This window comes from Pelophylax lessonae (genome assembly GCF_965119305.1).
Source record: "Pelophylax lessonae genome assembly, chromosome: 9".
Taxonomy (NCBI): Eukaryota; Metazoa; Chordata; class Amphibia; order Anura; family Ranidae; genus Pelophylax; species Pelophylax lessonae.
In genome coordinates, this window is record NC_138776.1 from 70,725,386 (window position 1) to 70,744,066 (window position 18,681).

An 18,681-nucleotide genomic window follows, 5' to 3' on the forward strand; every position below is an offset into this window, starting at 1 on the left:
TCATGCGGACTGGGTCTCGGGCTGATCCCCCTGGTCGCAGGTTGTGGGTCAGTGGCTTCCCAGCCTGCCATCGAGCGTTCAGTCAGGTACATTCTGAACGACCCATCCTTGTTCGGTGCAGGGATGCTATGGTGAGGTGGCTACCTCACTGGACGCTGTGCGGTTTCTCAACCCCAGTTCTTCTGCGTCCTGGATGCGACTCTCCCTGTCACATGTGCAGTGGCTTGTTCGCCTGTGCGGGTTCCCCACGCCATTTAGGAGGTAAGTGTATCTGTGTGGGGACCTGTCTGTTTGGGGGGTGTCAGTCTGGGACTGTGTAACCCTGCCTCTGGTCACACTGTTGGACTCCCTGTCTGCTGGCTGCATTCTGTGGGCTGCAAGGAGGGGGGGGCTATGCTGCACTGTTCTGTGTCAGTTTTATGTGCTGTGTCTCACTGTGTGACAGGCTGTGTGCTGAGGGGCATGATTGTATCGTGTTATGCACATTGCGGCAACTGCTGCGGCGGTCCGCCATTATTTTTATTTGCTGCATGTGTTTTTGGCAGTTTCGCTGTGGTGGAGGAGCGGCGTTTCGGCGCCAAATGCCGCCATTTTGGCGGCGCTCGCTCCGGCCGCATGGTAGCACTGCAGGCGGCCATTTTCTTGTAGCCTTCCATAGGCTTTAATAGAGCGCCCTGCGTGACATCACTTCCTTTTCCCTGGGCGCACCGATCGAAGCAGCAGCGGCGGTCTCTCCAGGTTTTTACCTCCCTATCCCTGTATCCTTGCCTGAGTTGTACTTTTTCTCTGTGTTGGTCGGCTTGTGCTGGTGTGTGTGTGCGGTGCGCTTTTTAAAGGGGCAGTTAACCCTTTATTCTTCCACATACTTTGGGGCATGGATTCTCAGGAAAGCAAATTTCCTACCACATTGGTGGGAGGCCAGGGGACTGCTGTTTCCCCCCCAGGGGGGGATTTGGCTACAGTTGTGGCTAACCTTGCTGCTCAGGTGCAAATGCTTGTGGCTGCTCAATCCACTAAACGGCCCAGAGTTTCAATTTCCTCTGATTCAGAGGGTGATGGTGATGGGGCTGCTATGGCTGGGGTCTCCTTATCAGGGTCCCGTTCCTCCCTGGATCTTGTGGGGTCCGAGGTGGAGGCTGAGGTTGAAGGGGTTGATAATTCTCCCCCTGGCTCGTCTGAAGAGCTTGCACTCATGGATGAATTGGTTGCTTCTATCAAACAAACACTGCGATTACAGGATGAACCATGTCCTCCTGCTGCCCTGGCAGCTTATGGGACGCAGAAAAGACGCAAGACATCGCAGGTCTTTCCCTGCACTGATGATTTTCAGCGCGCTGTTAAGGAACAATGGCGCAATTTACGCAAGCCTTTTGCTGTGCCAAGTAGTTTCAAGCTGCGTTATCCTCTCACCTCCGCTACTGATGAGCGTTGGTGTGTACCGCCCCCGGTGGATCACGCGATAGCGGTTTTGAATAAGTCCACTGCGATTCCTGCAGAGGATGCCCCGGTGTCTTGGGATGCCACGGACAGGAGGCTGGAGTCTCTTGCCCGTCATACTTATTCTATTACGGGTTCTATGCTAAAAGCTCTATTTGCTTCACTTATGGCAGCCCAGGCTGTCGCGAGTTGGACGCAGGTGCTTAGACGCGTCCTGGTGGCTGATTCTGCCTCACCGGCGACATTGGATATGGTGGATCAAATCCATCAGGGTGTATTTGTGCATGTATTTGTGTGATGCGGACTTGGATATAGTACCGTTGGCTGCACGTGTACACAGTGTGGCGGTATTGTCTCGCCGCCTGGTTTGGTTGAAGTGTTGGTCTGTGGACCAATCTTCGCGCAAGAACGTAGCCAATCTGCCCTATGATGGATCTCGCCTTTTTGGCGACTCCTTGGATACGCTGATAAAGGATCACGGGTGGTAAGAGCACGCTCTTGCCCCAATCCCACAAGGCTAAGGCGGCTCCTGGTAAGAAGCATGCTTCCTTTCGGCCCTCTCAGGGGTCCTTTCGTGCCTTTCGGTCGCACTATAAGGGCAAGCCAGTTAAGGGTCAAGGCTCCCAAAAGAAGCCGTGGTCAGGTAAGCAGAAGTCCGGACCTGCTGCCTATAACAATGCGGCCTGAAGGGGCGCCCTCACCCAGTTCTGGGGTTCTATTCCAATCTGTTCACCGTGCCCAGGAAGGAGGGCAAGGTACGTCCAATTCTGGACTTGAAGGCTCTGAACCGCTTTGTGCGGGTTCGCAAGTTCCGCATGGAATCTCTGCGGTCGGTGGTGGCTGCCCTGGTTCCAGGGGAATTCATGGCCTCCATCGACTTGAAGGATGCGTACCTTCACATCCCGATTTTCGAGGGTCACCAGAGGTACCTTCGATTCGCCATTGCGGAGGATCACTACCAATTCGTGGCGTTACCTTTTGGTCTCGCTTCGGCTCCACGGGTTTTCACCAAGGTGCTTGCACCGGTTCTGGCTTTGTTGAGAGCCCAGGGCATCTCTGTCCTGGGGTATCTGGACGACATTCTGGTTCGGTCTGCGACCAGCCAGGGTCTGGTGGAGGCCCTGTCCGTCACGATGCAGACTCTGAAGGAGTTTGGTTGGACGATAAATTTTCCAAAGTCGACGCTGTGTCCGTCGATTCGTCTTCCCTACCTGGGAATGATCCTGGACTCGGTCCAGGCGAAGGTCTTCCTTCCGGACGGCAAACTCAGGACTCTTCAGGAAGAAGTCGGGTCCCTCAGGGACGCTCCGTGTTCGTCCCTCCGGACGTGCATGCGGTGTCTGGGATTGATGGTCTCGGCTTTCGAGGCGATTCCTTTCGCCCAGTTTCACACGCGGGGTCTCCAAGCGGAGATCCTGTCCAGCTGGGACGGGCGGCCGCAATCTCTGGATCTCCAGATTTCGTTGAGTCATCGCACCAGAAGGGATCTTCTGTGGTGGCTCCAGTCTCCGTCGGTGTCGGGGGGCAAGTCTTTTCGTCCTCTTTCATGGACGGTGGTGTTCTGGACGTTCTGTCCGCCCAGGGTACTTGGTGGGAGGAGGAATCCTCCCTTCCGATCAACATTCTGGAATTGCGAGCGATAAATCTCTGCCTTCAACGTTGGACGGACAGGCTGCAGGGCTGTCCGGTTCGGGTGCAGACGGACAATGCCACGGCGGTGGCTTACATCAATCACCAAGGGGGCACCAGGAGTGCCTGAGCGGCTCGGGAAGTGGCCGAAATTCTGTCTTGGGCCGAGACACACGTCCCGGCAATATCGGCGGTTCACATTCCGGGGGTGGAGAACTGGCAGGCGGATTATCTGAGCCGCCAGACCCTGGACCAGGGGGAATGGTCCCTCCACCCGGATGTCTTCCAGATGTTGTGCGCGAAGTGGGGTCTTCCGGAGGTGGACCTGTTCGCGTCTCGTCTGAACAACAAGGTGAAACGGTTCGTGGCAAGGACGCGCGATCCTCGGGCAGACGCGTTGGACGCGTTGGACGCGTTGGTAGCTCCGTGGCATCAGTACCGACTGATGTATGCGTTCCCACCGATTCAATTGCTGTCCAGGTTCCTTCGCAGGTTGACCTCGGAACCAAACGCGGTGATTCTTGTGGCACCGGACTGGCCTCGCCGGTCCTGGTACGCAGACCTCGTGAATCTGGCGGTCGACGCCCCGTGGCGTCTACCCCTTCGAGAAGATCTCCTGTCTCAAGGGCCGATATTCCATCCTGCTTTACAGTCGCTGGCTTTAATGGCCTGGCTGTTGAAACCGAGGTCCTGAAGAACAGGGGTCTCTCCCCTGAGGTCATTCACACTTTGATCAACGCAAGGAAGTCTTCCTCGGGGAAGGTCTATTACCGTACTTGGAAGGCCTATTTTGCCTGGTGCGAGTCCAGGGGGTTTTCACCTCACACATACTCGGTGTCTAGGGTGTTGTCCTTCCTTCAAACGGGTGTTGACCAGCGTTTGGCGCTGGCTACGATCAAGGGTCAGGTGTCTGCGCTGGCCGTTCTTTTTCAACGTCCTGTGGCATCTAACTCCTTGGTTAGCACTTTTGTTCAAGGGGTGCGACATCTGGTCCCTCCTAGGAGGGAACCTCTGCCCCCTTGGGACTTGAATCTTGTTCTGTCCGTGTTACAACATGCTCCTTTTGAACGGATCAGGAAGATCTCGTTGTCTATGTTGTCCAAGAAGGTCGCCTTTTTGGTGGCGATCACTTCGGCTCGCAGAGTGTCGGAGCTGGCAGCTTTGTCCTGCAAGTCTCCGTATCTGATCATTCACTTGGACAAGGTGGTCTTGCGACCTAACCCTTCTTTTCTTCCGAAGAGGGTTTCCGAATTTCACCTCAATGAGGACATTGTCTTGCCTTCGCTCTGCGCGAAGCCTAAACATCCGAAGGAGGTGGAGTTGCACTCCTTGGATGTTGTTCGGGCGATTAGGGTTTACCTGAAATCGACTGAATCCTTTCGCAAGTCGGATTCCTTGTTTGTCCTTCCGGAGTGTCCTCGGAAGGGCATGGTGGCGTCGGCTTCTACCATTGCCAAATGGATCAGACAGACCATTGAACAGGCCTATGCTTTGAAGGGGAAAGTTCCCCCTGTACCTGTGAAGGCGCACTCTACCAGATCTCTGAGTACGTCTTGGGCCTGTCGTCATGGGGCTTCTGTGGCCCAGGTTTGTAAGGCGGCGACTTGGTCGACCGCGCACACCTTCACAAAATTCTACAGAGTGGATGTTCAGGCATCGGCAGATGCTTCCTTTGGCCGCAAGGTTCTTAGTGCGGCGGTTCCTTAGAGCCCCTTGTTTTGGGCTCCTTGGCTGTTTGGGATATGTTTTTGTCCCTAGGATTATTTGTTTTTTCCTGGGTTATTGCTCCTGTTGAGCAAGTTTTTTCTCATGTTGCCCAGCTGGTTTCCTTCCTTTGGTAAGGTTCCTTTCTTTGATGTGGAGACTGCGTTGCCTTAGGCGCGGCTGCGTTTCCCACCCCTCATGTTTGCACTGCTTTGGGACGTCCCCATTGTGACGAATATGAAGAGGCGGCGACTGTCGGAGGACGTAAGAGAAAACTGAATTTTTGTAAAATCTTACCTGTAAAATTCCTTTCTCTGAGTCCTCCGACAGTCGCCGCCCCCGCCCCTCTTTGGGGTTTGGTTGTATACTCTACTGCTATTCCACTGAAACTGAGGTATGGATACAGGAAGTAGGAGGGTATTGACTGAGGGGACCACCCCCTGGGGGTGGGATATGTTAAAAGCTTTAATATTAACATATTCTGTTGCCTAGCTACTCCTACGGAGCAAAGTCTAATACCCCATTGTGACGAATATGAAGATGGCGGCGACTGTCGGAGGACTCAGAGAAAGGAATTTTACAGGTAAGATTTTACAAAAATTCAGTTTTTTGGCTTCTGCATTGGAGAAAATGCCAACTTGATAACACAACCTAATTACAGCACAGTTCCTGGGTTATTGGCCATTGGATATCCGCAATATCCTTCCTCCCCAGCACATAGATCTCTGTCTGAAGACTAGCGAGAGTCAGCAAGGGCAATATGAAACAAAGAACAAAACTCTTTCTGTGCTCCTTCAGGATAATTAAAGTAGAACTATAGGCAAAACTTTTTTTGTTTTCATTTCCGATAGAGCAAGGGAGGATTATAAAACCTGTCAGAGTTTTTTTCGCCATCTGTATCCCATTGCGGAGATTTTCCTTCTCTTCCGGTCCCATAGTCAAAGAAGTGAGAGGAAATCCCTGCAAATTAAGGGAATTCCTTGGGGACACAAGAACTAGTGTCCCTATTGGACGATTTCCCATCTATTACTTTTCTGGGGACAACCCAAAATTTGGGTTTTTTGTTTTACTTTCAATGGTTATGGTAAACAAGACAAATAGAGAGGGTGAATCTCCTGAACGGGGGCACAGACAGCTATAAAAACTGGCAAGTGTTCTAATCCCTCTCCACGCTATCCAAAGGGAAAAAAAAAGTTTGCCTTTTAGTTATACTTTAGATATAGTAACTCCAGAATACAATCTGCCTTAAAAAATTCAAGGAATACATTGACCACAGAGTGTCATTAGAAATAAGATCTTATTTACAAACCCTCTTTAATTCTAGTGCGAGGCCCACTTTAAGGCTGCATTCACATGTCAGCCTATGGATCGTGGGCAGAATAGCCGCGATTCCGCCCGCGATCCGGAAATCATTGCAAATCGCGGGACGCCTGTGCGTTGCCCGTGATTTGCAATAGCACCCCAAACGCTGAGCGATGTTGCCGCAATTTCCGCCTGCCGAATCGCGGCAACATCGCGCAAAAAAAAAAAATCGCGGGACGCATTACGCCCAAAAAAGTACAAGAGCTTCTTTGGAGCGTATTTCGTCCCGCGATTTTTTTTGTTTGCACGATGTTACCGCGATTCGGCAGGCGGAAATCACGGCAACATCTCTCAGCATTTGGGGTGCTATTGCAAATCACGGGCAACGCACGGGCGTCCCGCGATTTGCAATGATTTCCGGATCGCGGGCGGAATCGCTGCGATTCTGCCCGCGATCCATACGCTGACATGTGAATGCAGCCTTAATGGAAGTGGTGAACCATTCTTATTTGGGACTACTAGTTGTAATATTATTATCCTGTATTAGGCCACTTTTTAACCACTTCAGGCTTGCAATACATATGTTGCAGCATAACCCCAGTATTGTGTTTTTTTTTTTTTCCAGCCAGCGATTCTCTTTCTCATAAAAGCGATCCAAGCGGCTGGTTAGCCACTGGATCGCTTTTAAAAGCAGTGTCCCCCCCCCCCCCCACACTGAAGTGATCCAAATTTTCGCTCGGCTGGCCATAAGAAAGACCACATTTTCTCTGATCACCGCCGTGATCTTTGAGGACCTAAGGAACCACATGGCGTCACTTCTGGTCCAGAGCAGAAGTAAACCACTTTTTTTTTTTTTTCTCACCGCTTTTAAAGGTAGAGGACAGATTTGGGGTCTTTTAGAGGATCTGTCATCCCTTATTTCTATTACAAAGGATGTTTACATTCCTTGTAATAGGAATAAAAGTGATAAAAAAAGAAATGAAAGCGCCCCCATCCCTCTGTGCTCGCAAGCTGAAGCAAACACATATGTAAGTCACACATGCGTATGTAAGCGTTCGCACCACACGTGAGGTATTGTCAGAAATGTTATAGTGAGAGCAATAATTCTAGCCCTAGACCTCCTCTATAACTCTATAGGTAACCTGTAAAAATGTAAAAGCGTCATCTATTGAGATTTTTTCGTATTGTAGTTTGTCTCCATTCCACGAGTGTTGCTCAATTTTAAAGCGTGACATGTTGGGTATCGATTTACTCGACATAACTTCATCTTTTTATATTTTACCAAAAATAAATTATTTATGGATAGTAATGTGTGATGAGTCCATATATGAACAGGAGTGTGAACATCACACAAACCCAACAAGCTTTGGGTATCAGCAGTTGTTTACATTATATTTTCTCTAATGCCAATTGGCAATTAAAAGCACCCCCATGAAATGGCAGTGATAAAATATCCTTGGAGAATGTGTGACATAAAAAAATTGCAATGATCGCCATTTTATTCTCTAGGGTCTCTTCTAAAAAAAAAATATGTTTGGGTGTTCAAAGTAATTTTCTAACAAAAAATGCTGTTTTATACTTGTAAACAAAAAGTGCCAGAAAAGGTGTGGCCCTTAAGTAGGTAATGGTGTATTCGGTATTTGCTGTGCACTTCCATCTCCTGCTTCTGAGAAGCTGATGTCAGAGTATTATGAACCATGTCATACCCAGGGGTAATACATTGCTTGGCTGTGTTTTACGTTTGATGTTCTGACTTTCCATTACCTATAACCTCTCAGCATGATTTATCTTGTGTCTCAGAGTTCTCAGAAGATTGACAGACTAGATGGGGCTCATGCACCTGAGCTGACCAAGAGAGTCCAGCGCCATGCATCAAACACTGCTTTTCCCGCTGCCCCCAACAGCACTCCCAAAGAGGACCTCAACTCCAGGCTTAAGAAGCTTATCAATGTGGCCCCATGTATGCTGTTCATGAAAGGATCTCCCCAGGAGCCCAGATGTGGTATGTAATGTATGTCACCATTGTTTATGATATATGGGCAAAGCAGAAAAGTTTTTTTTTTTTTTTTTTCAATTTTACCTTAAATCTTAGAACGATGGCTTATGTTTTGAATCAAGAAACTTTTTTTTTTTTTTTAATTGTTGCGAGACAATGGTGGCAACACATTGGCAAAAATCTTAAAGTGGATCTTGACTGCATCTGAGCACCACAAACCAAAAACTCTGTTTAATTAATTTTTAAGATTTAAAGCAAACTCCCCCATCCATCCATGTCTCCATGCTTTTTGTAGAGAAGTCACTTTGAAAAACACTTCCCTGGCTTTTCTGGCCATGGCCAACTTGAATAAGGGCAGATAATTCATGTGGCATTTACTTCCTGGAATCCATCTGCCCTTAGCCCAGGCCTTCAGGCAGGATGATGTGCTTAGCTGAGAAAGACGGAAGATTCTTGGGATATGACATCATTTGCCTATGTTTGGAAACAGGAAGTAACTGAATAAGGGCTCTTTCACACGGAGCGGACCGCATTGTGATCTGCTCCGGCACTTTTTTTTTTCACGGAGCGGATGACACTTGCGTCATCCGCTCCGTATGTCCGCATATCATCCCATCTGTTTGCGGATGATATACGGACATAATGTAAGTCTATGGGCATTGCGGATGTCAGCAGATGACACCGCTGACATCCGATTTTGCTTCCTTTCCGTTTTTTTGAACGGAAGAAAAATAGGGTTCTGTTCTGTTCCAAAAAACGGAACAGAACTGAAAGGAAGAAAATCGGATGTCAGCGGATGGTATTCCGCTGACATCCGTAATGCTATTGACATACATTATGTCCGCAAATCATCCACAAAAAAAAGGATGATTTGCGGACATACGGAGCGCCCGTGTGAAAGGGCCCTTAATGTAAAAAAACATTTTAAACAAGTAAATATGATATATTTTCCTATCTGTTTATTAATGTTAGCAGCATGAGGATTAAAAATAATCTATGTTGATTGTGAGAGTCAAAATTTCCATATAGAGATTTTCTGAAGATCACAGTCCAAACCTTGCAGCCTCCTTCCTCGACACAAAGCTTTGATTAGAAAAGGCCTTTTTTCTAAAACGGCCTCTAAGAGCTGCAGACCTATAAAAAATGTTTAATAAAGTCACCGGATGACCACTTTCCCTATTTACAATGGGGCGGGATTTGTGCTGCTGACAACAAAAACGGGGCACTAGTCCTCTCAACGACAACAACTATTTCTCCCCCAAATACCAAAAATCGGACATTGTTTACTCCCACTGGGCACGGTCCGCCCCCCTAAAATCTGAAGGATAGTAAAACTGGCCCTTTAGAAAGTTTGGAGACCCATGTTGTAGCTTTGTGGGTTTAGGGGTATTGTTTATTGGGGATAATATTCCTGGATGGATATCTTTAATCAGATGGGACAGATCCTATTTGCTGGCTAATAGCGCTGAGTGATTTATATATTGTTGAACCCTTACCTTGTACAACAGCCAATTTAAGTTTAAAATCGAAATAAGAGTCAAAACATTTGTGTGTGTGTATATGTATGCGTGTGTGTATGTATGTATGTATGTATGTATGTATGTATGTATATATATATATATATATATATATATATATATATATATATATATATATATATATATATATATATATATATAATATATTTTTATAGGTGATCACATACCCTCTGTTCTCAGCTGCATAAGGAACTCTGAGAGCTGCAGGGGGAGAAACAGCAGCATGCTGATCTTTCCAGTGAATGGCTGAACAAAGCAGGGGAGGGGGGCATGTCAGAATAAGTCTAATCAATGGGGGAGAACAGTCTGTTTTCCCAGCACTGCCAGAAAGCTGACCACTCGTGCCTAGTGTGGTCAGTTTTAATAGGAAAGCAGGGGGACTGACATGAACACCAGGGATTTCACACAATGGAAGCAATACATAGAGAACAGGATACTTTTTTTTTTTTTTACAAATGCATAGTACAGCAGTCACACACATTTTTAAAAACAGAAATGATTGTTTTTGTAGCATTATTATAAGGTCCTTTTTGTTTTTGTGTCTCACCTCTGTAATGCCTCCCAAGAAGAAGCACAGTGCAATATTTGAGTATAATAGTATGTATGTTTATTCATCCGTCTTAGTATCCATGCGAACACCAAGTCCTGTTTATTTTGTCCCAAAGCATGGTATCCTCTCGCTCCCGCATTAACCCGTACAATTGAAATCCAGGCCATTCATCTAGCTAGTCTTCATCCCATCACCTGGAGCTCCAGCAAAGCTTTCTGGTGGGGCCGGTCCAGTAAAAATGATTGAATGTATTGGAAACAGAATAACCAAAAGCAATCAGCCTTCAGCTATTTACTAATGAACTCCCAGATGAATGACACATTTCAGAGAGTGTGTTTCACTCGGGGCTGTACATGAACTTAACACTTCCCTGGCAGTAGAAATAAATAAAGAGCTCACATCACACGCACCTTCACCGTATGCAGACCGCGGCCGCTCCTCCACATCGCTGAGAGGGAAAGCCATATTTTAGCTGCGGGTGGGGGAACGGAGGTCACACAAAGGCTAGTCATGTACTGTGAGTTGTAAATACAGTTCTGCTTAGACAAAGGGGGCTTTTTAATGAAGGCTCTTTCATGTACCAGTAGATTTGCTCAGGTATTTGCAAATAATGCCATGTGATTTTGTAGTGATAAAACCCTTTTCAGCTTTCTTTTTTTATGCCTGAAACTAATGACTGTATACGTATGTCATTATTAAAAGGATAATGACCTTAAAGATCAGAGTATATGGGCAATTAGTAGTCACGTGACCAGATATTTCACAAAAATCCCATCTGACATTTAAAAATAAACTGCGCCTTTTCCTTTAAGGAGACTATTTTTGCCAGTTTTGCCATGTTTAGGCTTTACATTAAAATTAGATAATTTTCATCAAGCAAATCAATTTTAAAAGCGGAGTTCCGGGCTAAAAAAAAAATTTTAAGCTAAAAATAACCCCCCTGTACAGTCAGGGCTAGTGCATTTAAACAACGATAGCCTCTGAACTGTCCCCTGTTTCACTTACCTTTTAGAAGAAATACTTACCTTGAAAATGTCTATTCCAGCGCTGCCATCTCAGGTGTGGGCAGCTGAAGCCAGAAAGTGTCTCTTCGTGTCCTCTCGGTGATGTTGGAGTCCCAGAATGCCCTGCCATCACTTCTGGTGCAGGTGCATCATCCCTGAACCGCTTCTGCGCATGCCCAGGGAATGACGCGCCTGCACTGGAAGTGACGAGTGACTCTGGTGTAGGCACATTGACTCCTGGGATCGATGACGCTCATCTCCCAGGAGTCAATGCAAGGAGGAAGTGAGGTCGTGGGCCGCGGCTGCAGAGGGAGGAAGAGGAAGAAAGGTAAGTATATTTTCATTAAAAACAAGGTAAGTGAAACAAAAAAAAAAAATCAAAATTTTCCAATTCTTTTTTCAGGTTCATCTAAGGTAGCGGACATGCAAAAATAGTTTTTAGGGTGCAACTCCGCTTTAAAGTGTGTTGGGGATAGATATTTTCATAAAAATGTATAGTTTGTAACAATGAGTGTACATGGAAGCAGCCATATGTGCTCATTATGTATACAATTGCTGTGCTTCCTGCCTGCTTAGCAGTACCACATAATAGTTGTGCTTTACTGCGTCTTCTCACAATGTAAAGCAGGCCATACATGGTGCAAATTTCAACACCCATAGTGCTGACTGAGGAATTGGCAGTTGTCCTCTCCCAGCGGGGTAGGGCAGCGGAAGCTGCCTCTTCCGGGAGAAGACAGCGATTATCGCTGACAGCTATAGCAGTCGCTGCTAGTGAAAATCGCAAAATAATTTGGCTGGCTTGTTGTACCCATTTTGATCGATCAATCAACTTGGTACATTCAGCCTGCCCATTAACGGCTCAAATCTCCGCCAGTTCCTGCTGAGATTTGAACCGTGCATGGCCAGCCTAAGTCTGTGTGTTTGACTAATATTACAAACAATGCCCTCCCTGTGTGGCTGCTATCATATTCCCAATAGTTCTTAAAGTGGTTGTAAACTCTGTTACACCACTTGTACCTACAGGTAAGCCTATAATAAGACTTACCTGCAGGTACTGTGAATGTCCCCTAAACTTACACTGTTTAGGAGATATTCAGAGTGCATACAGCCAAAGACCTCATCGCGCATGCACTGTGAAGGTCCAGCTTACAGTGCCGGACCTTCAGAGCCTGTATAGGAAACTGTGGCTCCCGCGCGCTTAGGACGTCATCGCGGCTCCAGCCACTCACAGCGCCGGAGCCTGCAAACCAGGAAGAAACACCTGGGGAAGCTGTCAGCCATTCACAGCGGTAACCAGGCGCCGCTGGAAGGGCTTAGTTCTGAGGTAAGTATTTCATAATGTGCTAGTATGCGATGCATACTAGTACATTATGCCGTTGTCCTACATGTTTTTTTTTTTTTTTCTTCAGTGGTTTACAACCTCTTTAAGGAAACACTCCCTCTTTGCTCCATTTCAGGCAGACTCACAATGCCTCCTGGGAGTCCACCACCCAGCAAGGTATAGGCACCTATTCACACTTCCTCACCCCATCCCTCCTCTGTGGCCTTTATAGAGCATGGATTCAGGGAGTGGCTGTGACATCCCTTATGTCCAACTGCATGAGGATACAATAACTGCAGTTGAAAAGCTACCATACCTTCTACAAATCTCTGCATTTACTACAATTCCAAAAATATATTGGAACAAGCATATACATTGTAAAGTCATGTCAACAATTACTTTAAGCTGAACTCCAGGCAGATATAGAGAACATTAATTGCTTGTTGACCTCAAGTAGGAGTACAGCAGCAAAGCGGCTTTCCTGCTCTGGATCATGTACTAGATACAAGATCCAGCACTTCTGGTTAGGGGGCTGCGCCAGCTGTGCTGTGATTATGCACAGCACAAGCCGATCAGTGGGTCCCTGCCAATGGATGACCGCTGGCACCCACTGATCGGGGAAGAGGATGACCGGACCGAGTTCTGCGAGTGTAAACTGGTGCCAGCTTTTGTTTCCCTGCAAAGCAGGGAATAAAAACTGGCACATCCCTTAGTAAAAGCACCTCGCAGTAAATGTGCCAAGCCTTGTTAGGCACACATTTAACCCTTTGATTGCCCATAGATTTTACCCCTACCCAGCCAGTGTTAGTACAGTGAGCGTATATTTGTAGCACTGATTACTGTATTGTAGTGTCAGTGTTAGATTGCCCGCCATACTATCCCAGTCCCACTATAAGTTGCTGATTACCGACATAACTAGTATAAAATAAATTGCTGTATATATACCATAGTTTGCAGATGCTATAATGTTTGCGCAAACCAATCAATATAGGCCTATTGGAATTTTTTTTTTAACAAAAATATGTAGCAGAATACATAGCCTAAATTTATGAAGAAAACCAATTTTTTGGATATGTTTTATAGCAGAAAGTAAAAAAAGATTGTTTTTTTTTCTTCAAAATTTTCGTACTTTTGTTTGTTGCACAAAAAATAAAAAACCCAGTGGTGATCAAATACCGCCAAAAGCAACGCTCTATTTGTGTGAGAATAATACCGGTTTTATTTGGGCACAGCGTTGCATGACAGCGCAATTTTCAGTTAAAGTAACGCAGTGCCATATAGCAAAAAAGGGCCTAGTCGTGAAGGGGGGTAAATCTTCCGGAGCTCAAGTGGGTAATATATATAATAAAATGTTTACAGTACACATGTGCTGACTGGGCTGAGCTGCTGCTGCCACTGTTCAATCACATGTGTAGTAGGGAAATGGAAAGTTACCTGCTTGGTTCTACAGTTCGGCAAGGCTATATAAACCTCGGACTGTATGGACAGAAACACAAATGATTTGACAGCTAAATAAGCACGCTTATTTCAGATGTGTGATTAGCTGTTAGCATGAACAACTTGACCCCTGGAAAGTTTTACCTCCTTCATGACCAGAGCATTTTTGCTATTCAGCACTGCGCTACTATAACTGGAAATTGTGCGGTCATGCAATATGGTATGCAAATTAAATTTCTATAGTTTTTTTTTTTTTTTTTTACGCAAATAGAGCTTTTTTTGTGGTATTTGATCACCTCTGCGTTTTTTATTATACAATGGGGAAAAAAATGGCCAGACTCAGCTCCATATCTTCTTAGACACTTGGGCTTATACTGCTCTCTCCACAGGAGTAGGACGAGAAGGAAATAATTCTAACTACGCCCCTGGGGCATTCCCTGGCGGGTATTCTCCCACTTCCTGCTCTAGGACTTTTTTCTGCCTAGTTAGGAGTAAGGACCTGGTTCCCTGCTGGGATCTGTGGTTCTGGCATGTTTTCTTTTTTAAATGGAATTCTTTTCTTTTGTTTACTGTTCCTGTGAGAACTACAATCAACTGCCGGACTGGGCGACAAACTGGCTATCCTAGATCCTTATGATCTTCCATGTCTGGCCAACGAGCGCGACCCAACGGTTTGCTCCGCGCTAGGTTTGCTGCGACATAGCCCCACTGGACGGGGGCTGGCCGGTGAGTGAAACACCTTGCGAGTACGCAAAGCCCTGGTCACGACAAAGTTCACGGCCAGAGTTGCAGTGTACTTCTGGCCCGCAGCACCCCCATTCCAAGATGGCGCGGTGGACTGGCAGGAGTGGTGCCCGCTTGGTTTCCAAGTGTGGCGAGTAGTGTCCCCCCTCTCCTTTGGGGAACTATTGGGGTGGACGTGAGCCCTTCCTCGGGTTGGTAGGCTATTTTTGTGCCCTTCCTCCCTCCCCTCATGGTTCCCCCCCCCCCCCCCCCACTTGCGGGGTCCCCCTGCCTGGGTCACCCTCACATTCCCCCTTAGTCCTCTCAGGGTGCACGGGCGGTTGTGTTATGTGGGGTGTGCTATGGTGATGGGCTGGAGGGGGATGGGAGCGCGTGGCCGGTGGCTCATTTTCAGGTGCTTCTGCAGTGCATGGCTGCATGGGGGTCCCTCTGCAGGCTCCCCTGGTGGACTACAGTTACAGGTCAGGCTGGTCTGGTATCCTGCCATTTTGTTGTGGATGGCTGTATACAGACACGGCGGCCATGTTTGTGTAATCAGGCGGCAAGGTGTTTTTTGAGTTTCCCATAGAAGTCAATGCGGCGGGCATTTTCTTGTAGCCTGTGGAGCGGTGATGCGGCGGTAGGCCTCTAGTGACAGCGACAACGCTTCCTCTTCTTCTCTGATCGTCGCATGGCAAGCAGCTGGGAGCTCTGTATCCTGCTCTGAATAGCAGGATACAGAGGTGGTGAGCCCGTGTGGGTATACAGCTCTCTCTTCTGCTATATTAGCGCCGCTGCTGCGCTGGGACTTGCAGTACCACAGTGGTAGCAGTGTGAGGGGGACTTTTTGAGCAGTTATCACCACCTGACACACTTTCAGAAGCTGCGAGACCCTCTGGGTCTGTCTGCCCTGGCGGCCATGACTTTGATCCTACAGTCACTTGTGTCAAAAGTTGATTTGGCTCTTCAAAAGGGGCCTAGCAAGAAGCGCCCCCCACCATTACCTGTATCCTCTGAGTCAACCTGCTGGGTCTGTGTCCATGCACCCTGAGTGCTCTAACAGTGAGGATGATTCCTCTTCCACTGTAGCCGCTCATGAAAGGCGTTTGTGGAGGCACTGATTGTTTCAGTGCCGTAACCTTTAAAATTGAAGGACACAGCTAATGCTGTGTCTTTTGCGCCGGTGCAATTTGGCACCCGTAGACCTTCCAAGGTGACTAAGGTGTTCTCCTTTCCTTTCTATTTCGTCGAGATTGTTGCTAGTCCGTGAGGATCCTCGAAATGCATGGTCAGAATACCTAAGCATTTTGCAAGGAGATATCCCTTTGAGGAGTCTCTTTTGGAGAAGCTGACCGGTCCAACGACGGACTCTCAGGTTTCCACATTAAACAAAGCCACGCTTCTTCCGGTGGAAAATTCCCTGTCCTTTAAGGACCCTGTGGACAAGAGAGCTGAGGCTCTGGTCCGTTATCTTTTAACCGTGGCGGAATCAATTAATCACCTTGATTTCCCAGGCCTTAATAGAATGGGCAAAACTTTTACGCCAGGATCTGCAAGGGGGTCAACATCCTCCCGAGCTGACGGATCAGTTGATACAGGGGCTACAGTACATCTGTGACGCATCCTTGGATGCAGCCCCTTTGGCTTGTAGAGTGTTAGTGACTGCGGTGATCCTTCGCTGCATGATTTGGTTGAAGTGCAGGTCAACGGACCAGGCTTCCAAAAAGGTGCGGACTGATTTACCTTTTGTTCGGTGGTTCTATGGAAGAAATCATTAAAGGTCTTACTGGAGTGGAGGTAAGAGTACTCTGCTTCCGCAGGCTGCTAAGAGCAAGGAGCCTCATCGTAAACGTGGTACTTTTTTCTCGGCTCACAAGCGCCCCTTTCGTCCGGCTGGATCGCAGGACAAGGGATCAAGATCCACCCGTACCTTCGCGGGAGGCTCCAAGAGACCCTGGGTCGGTAAAGCCCCGTACACACGTACCGATTGTCGGCCGTAAATATTCGGCCGCCGACCGATCGGCCGATTGTAGGCTTGTTAGTATGATGCTTCCGCAGCCGACAGCGCATTTTCGGCCCAACAGAATCTGTTAAAATATTTGTTGGCCGTCACCAGAACGGCCGATTGTTCGCCAGTCAGTACAGATTTCGGCCGACAGACAGCAGATTAGCAAGACTGGGCATGCTCAGAAAAGAAAAAAGACAAGGAAAGTTAACCATCACATGACATCACTTCTGCAGTCGGCTGTTGTTGGCCGACAAAATTTGTTTGCAGTCTTTTGCAGTTTTCAACAGACACGACAGCCCTGGACAAAAGACGTCCGATCGTTCGGCCGACGATCAGTACGTGTGTACGGGGCTTAAGTCAAAAGCGGGTTCCGCAGGTTGTGGGAGAGGAGCATTATCATTTTGTGGCGTTACCCTATGGTCTTGCCTCAGCTCCGCGGATGTTCACGAAAGTGTTGGCCCTGGTGTTGGTTTTGCTGTCGTAGACTCCAGAGATTGATCTGGATATCGCAATACAAACTCTGCAAGAGTTCTGCTGGACGCTGAATTTTCAGAAATTTGCTCTGACTCCGTCCACCAAATTGGACTACCTGGACCTGACTCTGGACTCAGCCTCAGCCCGGACGAAACTGCTGAAGTTGCACAATGCGATGCAGCCCCTGTTGTCCAACCGTCGGTCATCTCTCAGGACTTGCATGTAAGTGCTGGGTTTGATGATCTCCACCTTCGAGGTAGTTCCATTTACTCAGTTTCATACCAGGCCTCTGCAGAAGGAGATTCTTGCATGGTGACAAGACTTCTCAATCACTGGACAATCTGATTCTGTTGAGCTGGGGTGCGAGGGGATCTCTGATTTGGTGACTCCGTTCCCCGGCGCTTCAGCAAGGGAAGTCCTTTCTCCTCCTGTATTGGACAGGGGTTTCCACAGATGCCAGTCTGTCTGGCTGGGGAGGTGTCTTGTGCACAGACTCGGCTCAAGGAGTTTGGATTCCGGAAAAATCCAGTCTGCCAATCAACATCCTGGATATTCGGGCGATCAGGCTGTGCCCGTCTCAGTGGACGGATCGTCTGCAGGGGTGCCCGGTAAAGGTTTCATCGGACAATGCCACGGCTGTGGCGTATGTCAACCATCCAGGAGGCACAAGAAGTGCTCTTGCGGCTTGGGAAGTAGCCGGCATTCTAAGGTGGGCAGAGCGGTATGTTCCAGCTCTTTCTGCTGTGCACATTCCAGGGGTGGAGAATTGGCAGGCGGACTACCTCTATCGACAGATGTTGGAACCAGGAGAATGGTCTCTTCACCTGGACGTGTTTCAACAACTGTGTCTCCAGTGGGGGACCCCCGATGTGGCCTGTTGGCCTCTCATTTCAGCCAGGAGGTTCAGAGATTTGTGGCAAGGTCTTGGGATCCTCTGGCCAACGCCGCCGATGCTCTGGTGGCCCCCTGGGGTCAGTATCGTCTGATTTTTGCTTTTCCTCCACTACAACTTCTGCGCAGAATCGAGGTGGAAGGGATTCCAGTCATTCTGGTGGCTCCGGACTGGTCTCGCCAGTCTTGGTATGCAGGCCTAGTCAGGCTGGTAGCCGACGCTCCTCGGAGACTTCTGCTCAGAGAAGATCTCTTGTCTCAAGGACCGATCTTCCATCCTGCTTTACGGTCCCTGGCTTTAAAGGCATGGCTGTTGAAAGCCAGGTGTTGAAGGACAGAGGGCTGTCAGATTCAGTGATTCCTATGCTGTTAAAAGCTAGAAAATATACTTCAATGAAGATCTATATTCAAGTTTGGAGGACGTACATTACTTGATGTGAGTCTTGGGGTGTTTCTCCCCATGCCTTTTCAGTGTCCCGCCTGCTGTTTTTTCTTTAACAAGGTGTACATCAGCGTTTAGCTCTGGGCACCATCAAGGGCCAGATTTCCACCTTGGCCATTTTTTTTTTCCAAAGGCCGTCGGCAGCAAAATCACAATAAGCGTGTAATGGTTTGTGTGAAAGTTAGTGTCTACAAATTAAGGTATATATGCTGGAATTTACGCAGT

General features: G+C 47.8%; 1 protein-coding gene across 1 annotated transcript in view; it reads left to right on the forward strand.

The window, feature by feature from the left end:
* Positions 1 to 18,681, forward strand: part of GLRX3 (glutaredoxin 3) — an 84,078-nt gene that overhangs the window by 29,622 nt on the left and 35,775 nt on the right. The window contains exon 4 of the mRNA XM_082268315.1: positions 7,873 to 8,074. Within this exon, the coding sequence (XP_082124441.1) occupies positions 7,873 to 8,074 (202 nt within the window). The remainder of the gene's footprint in view (positions 1 to 7,872; positions 8,075 to 18,681) is intronic.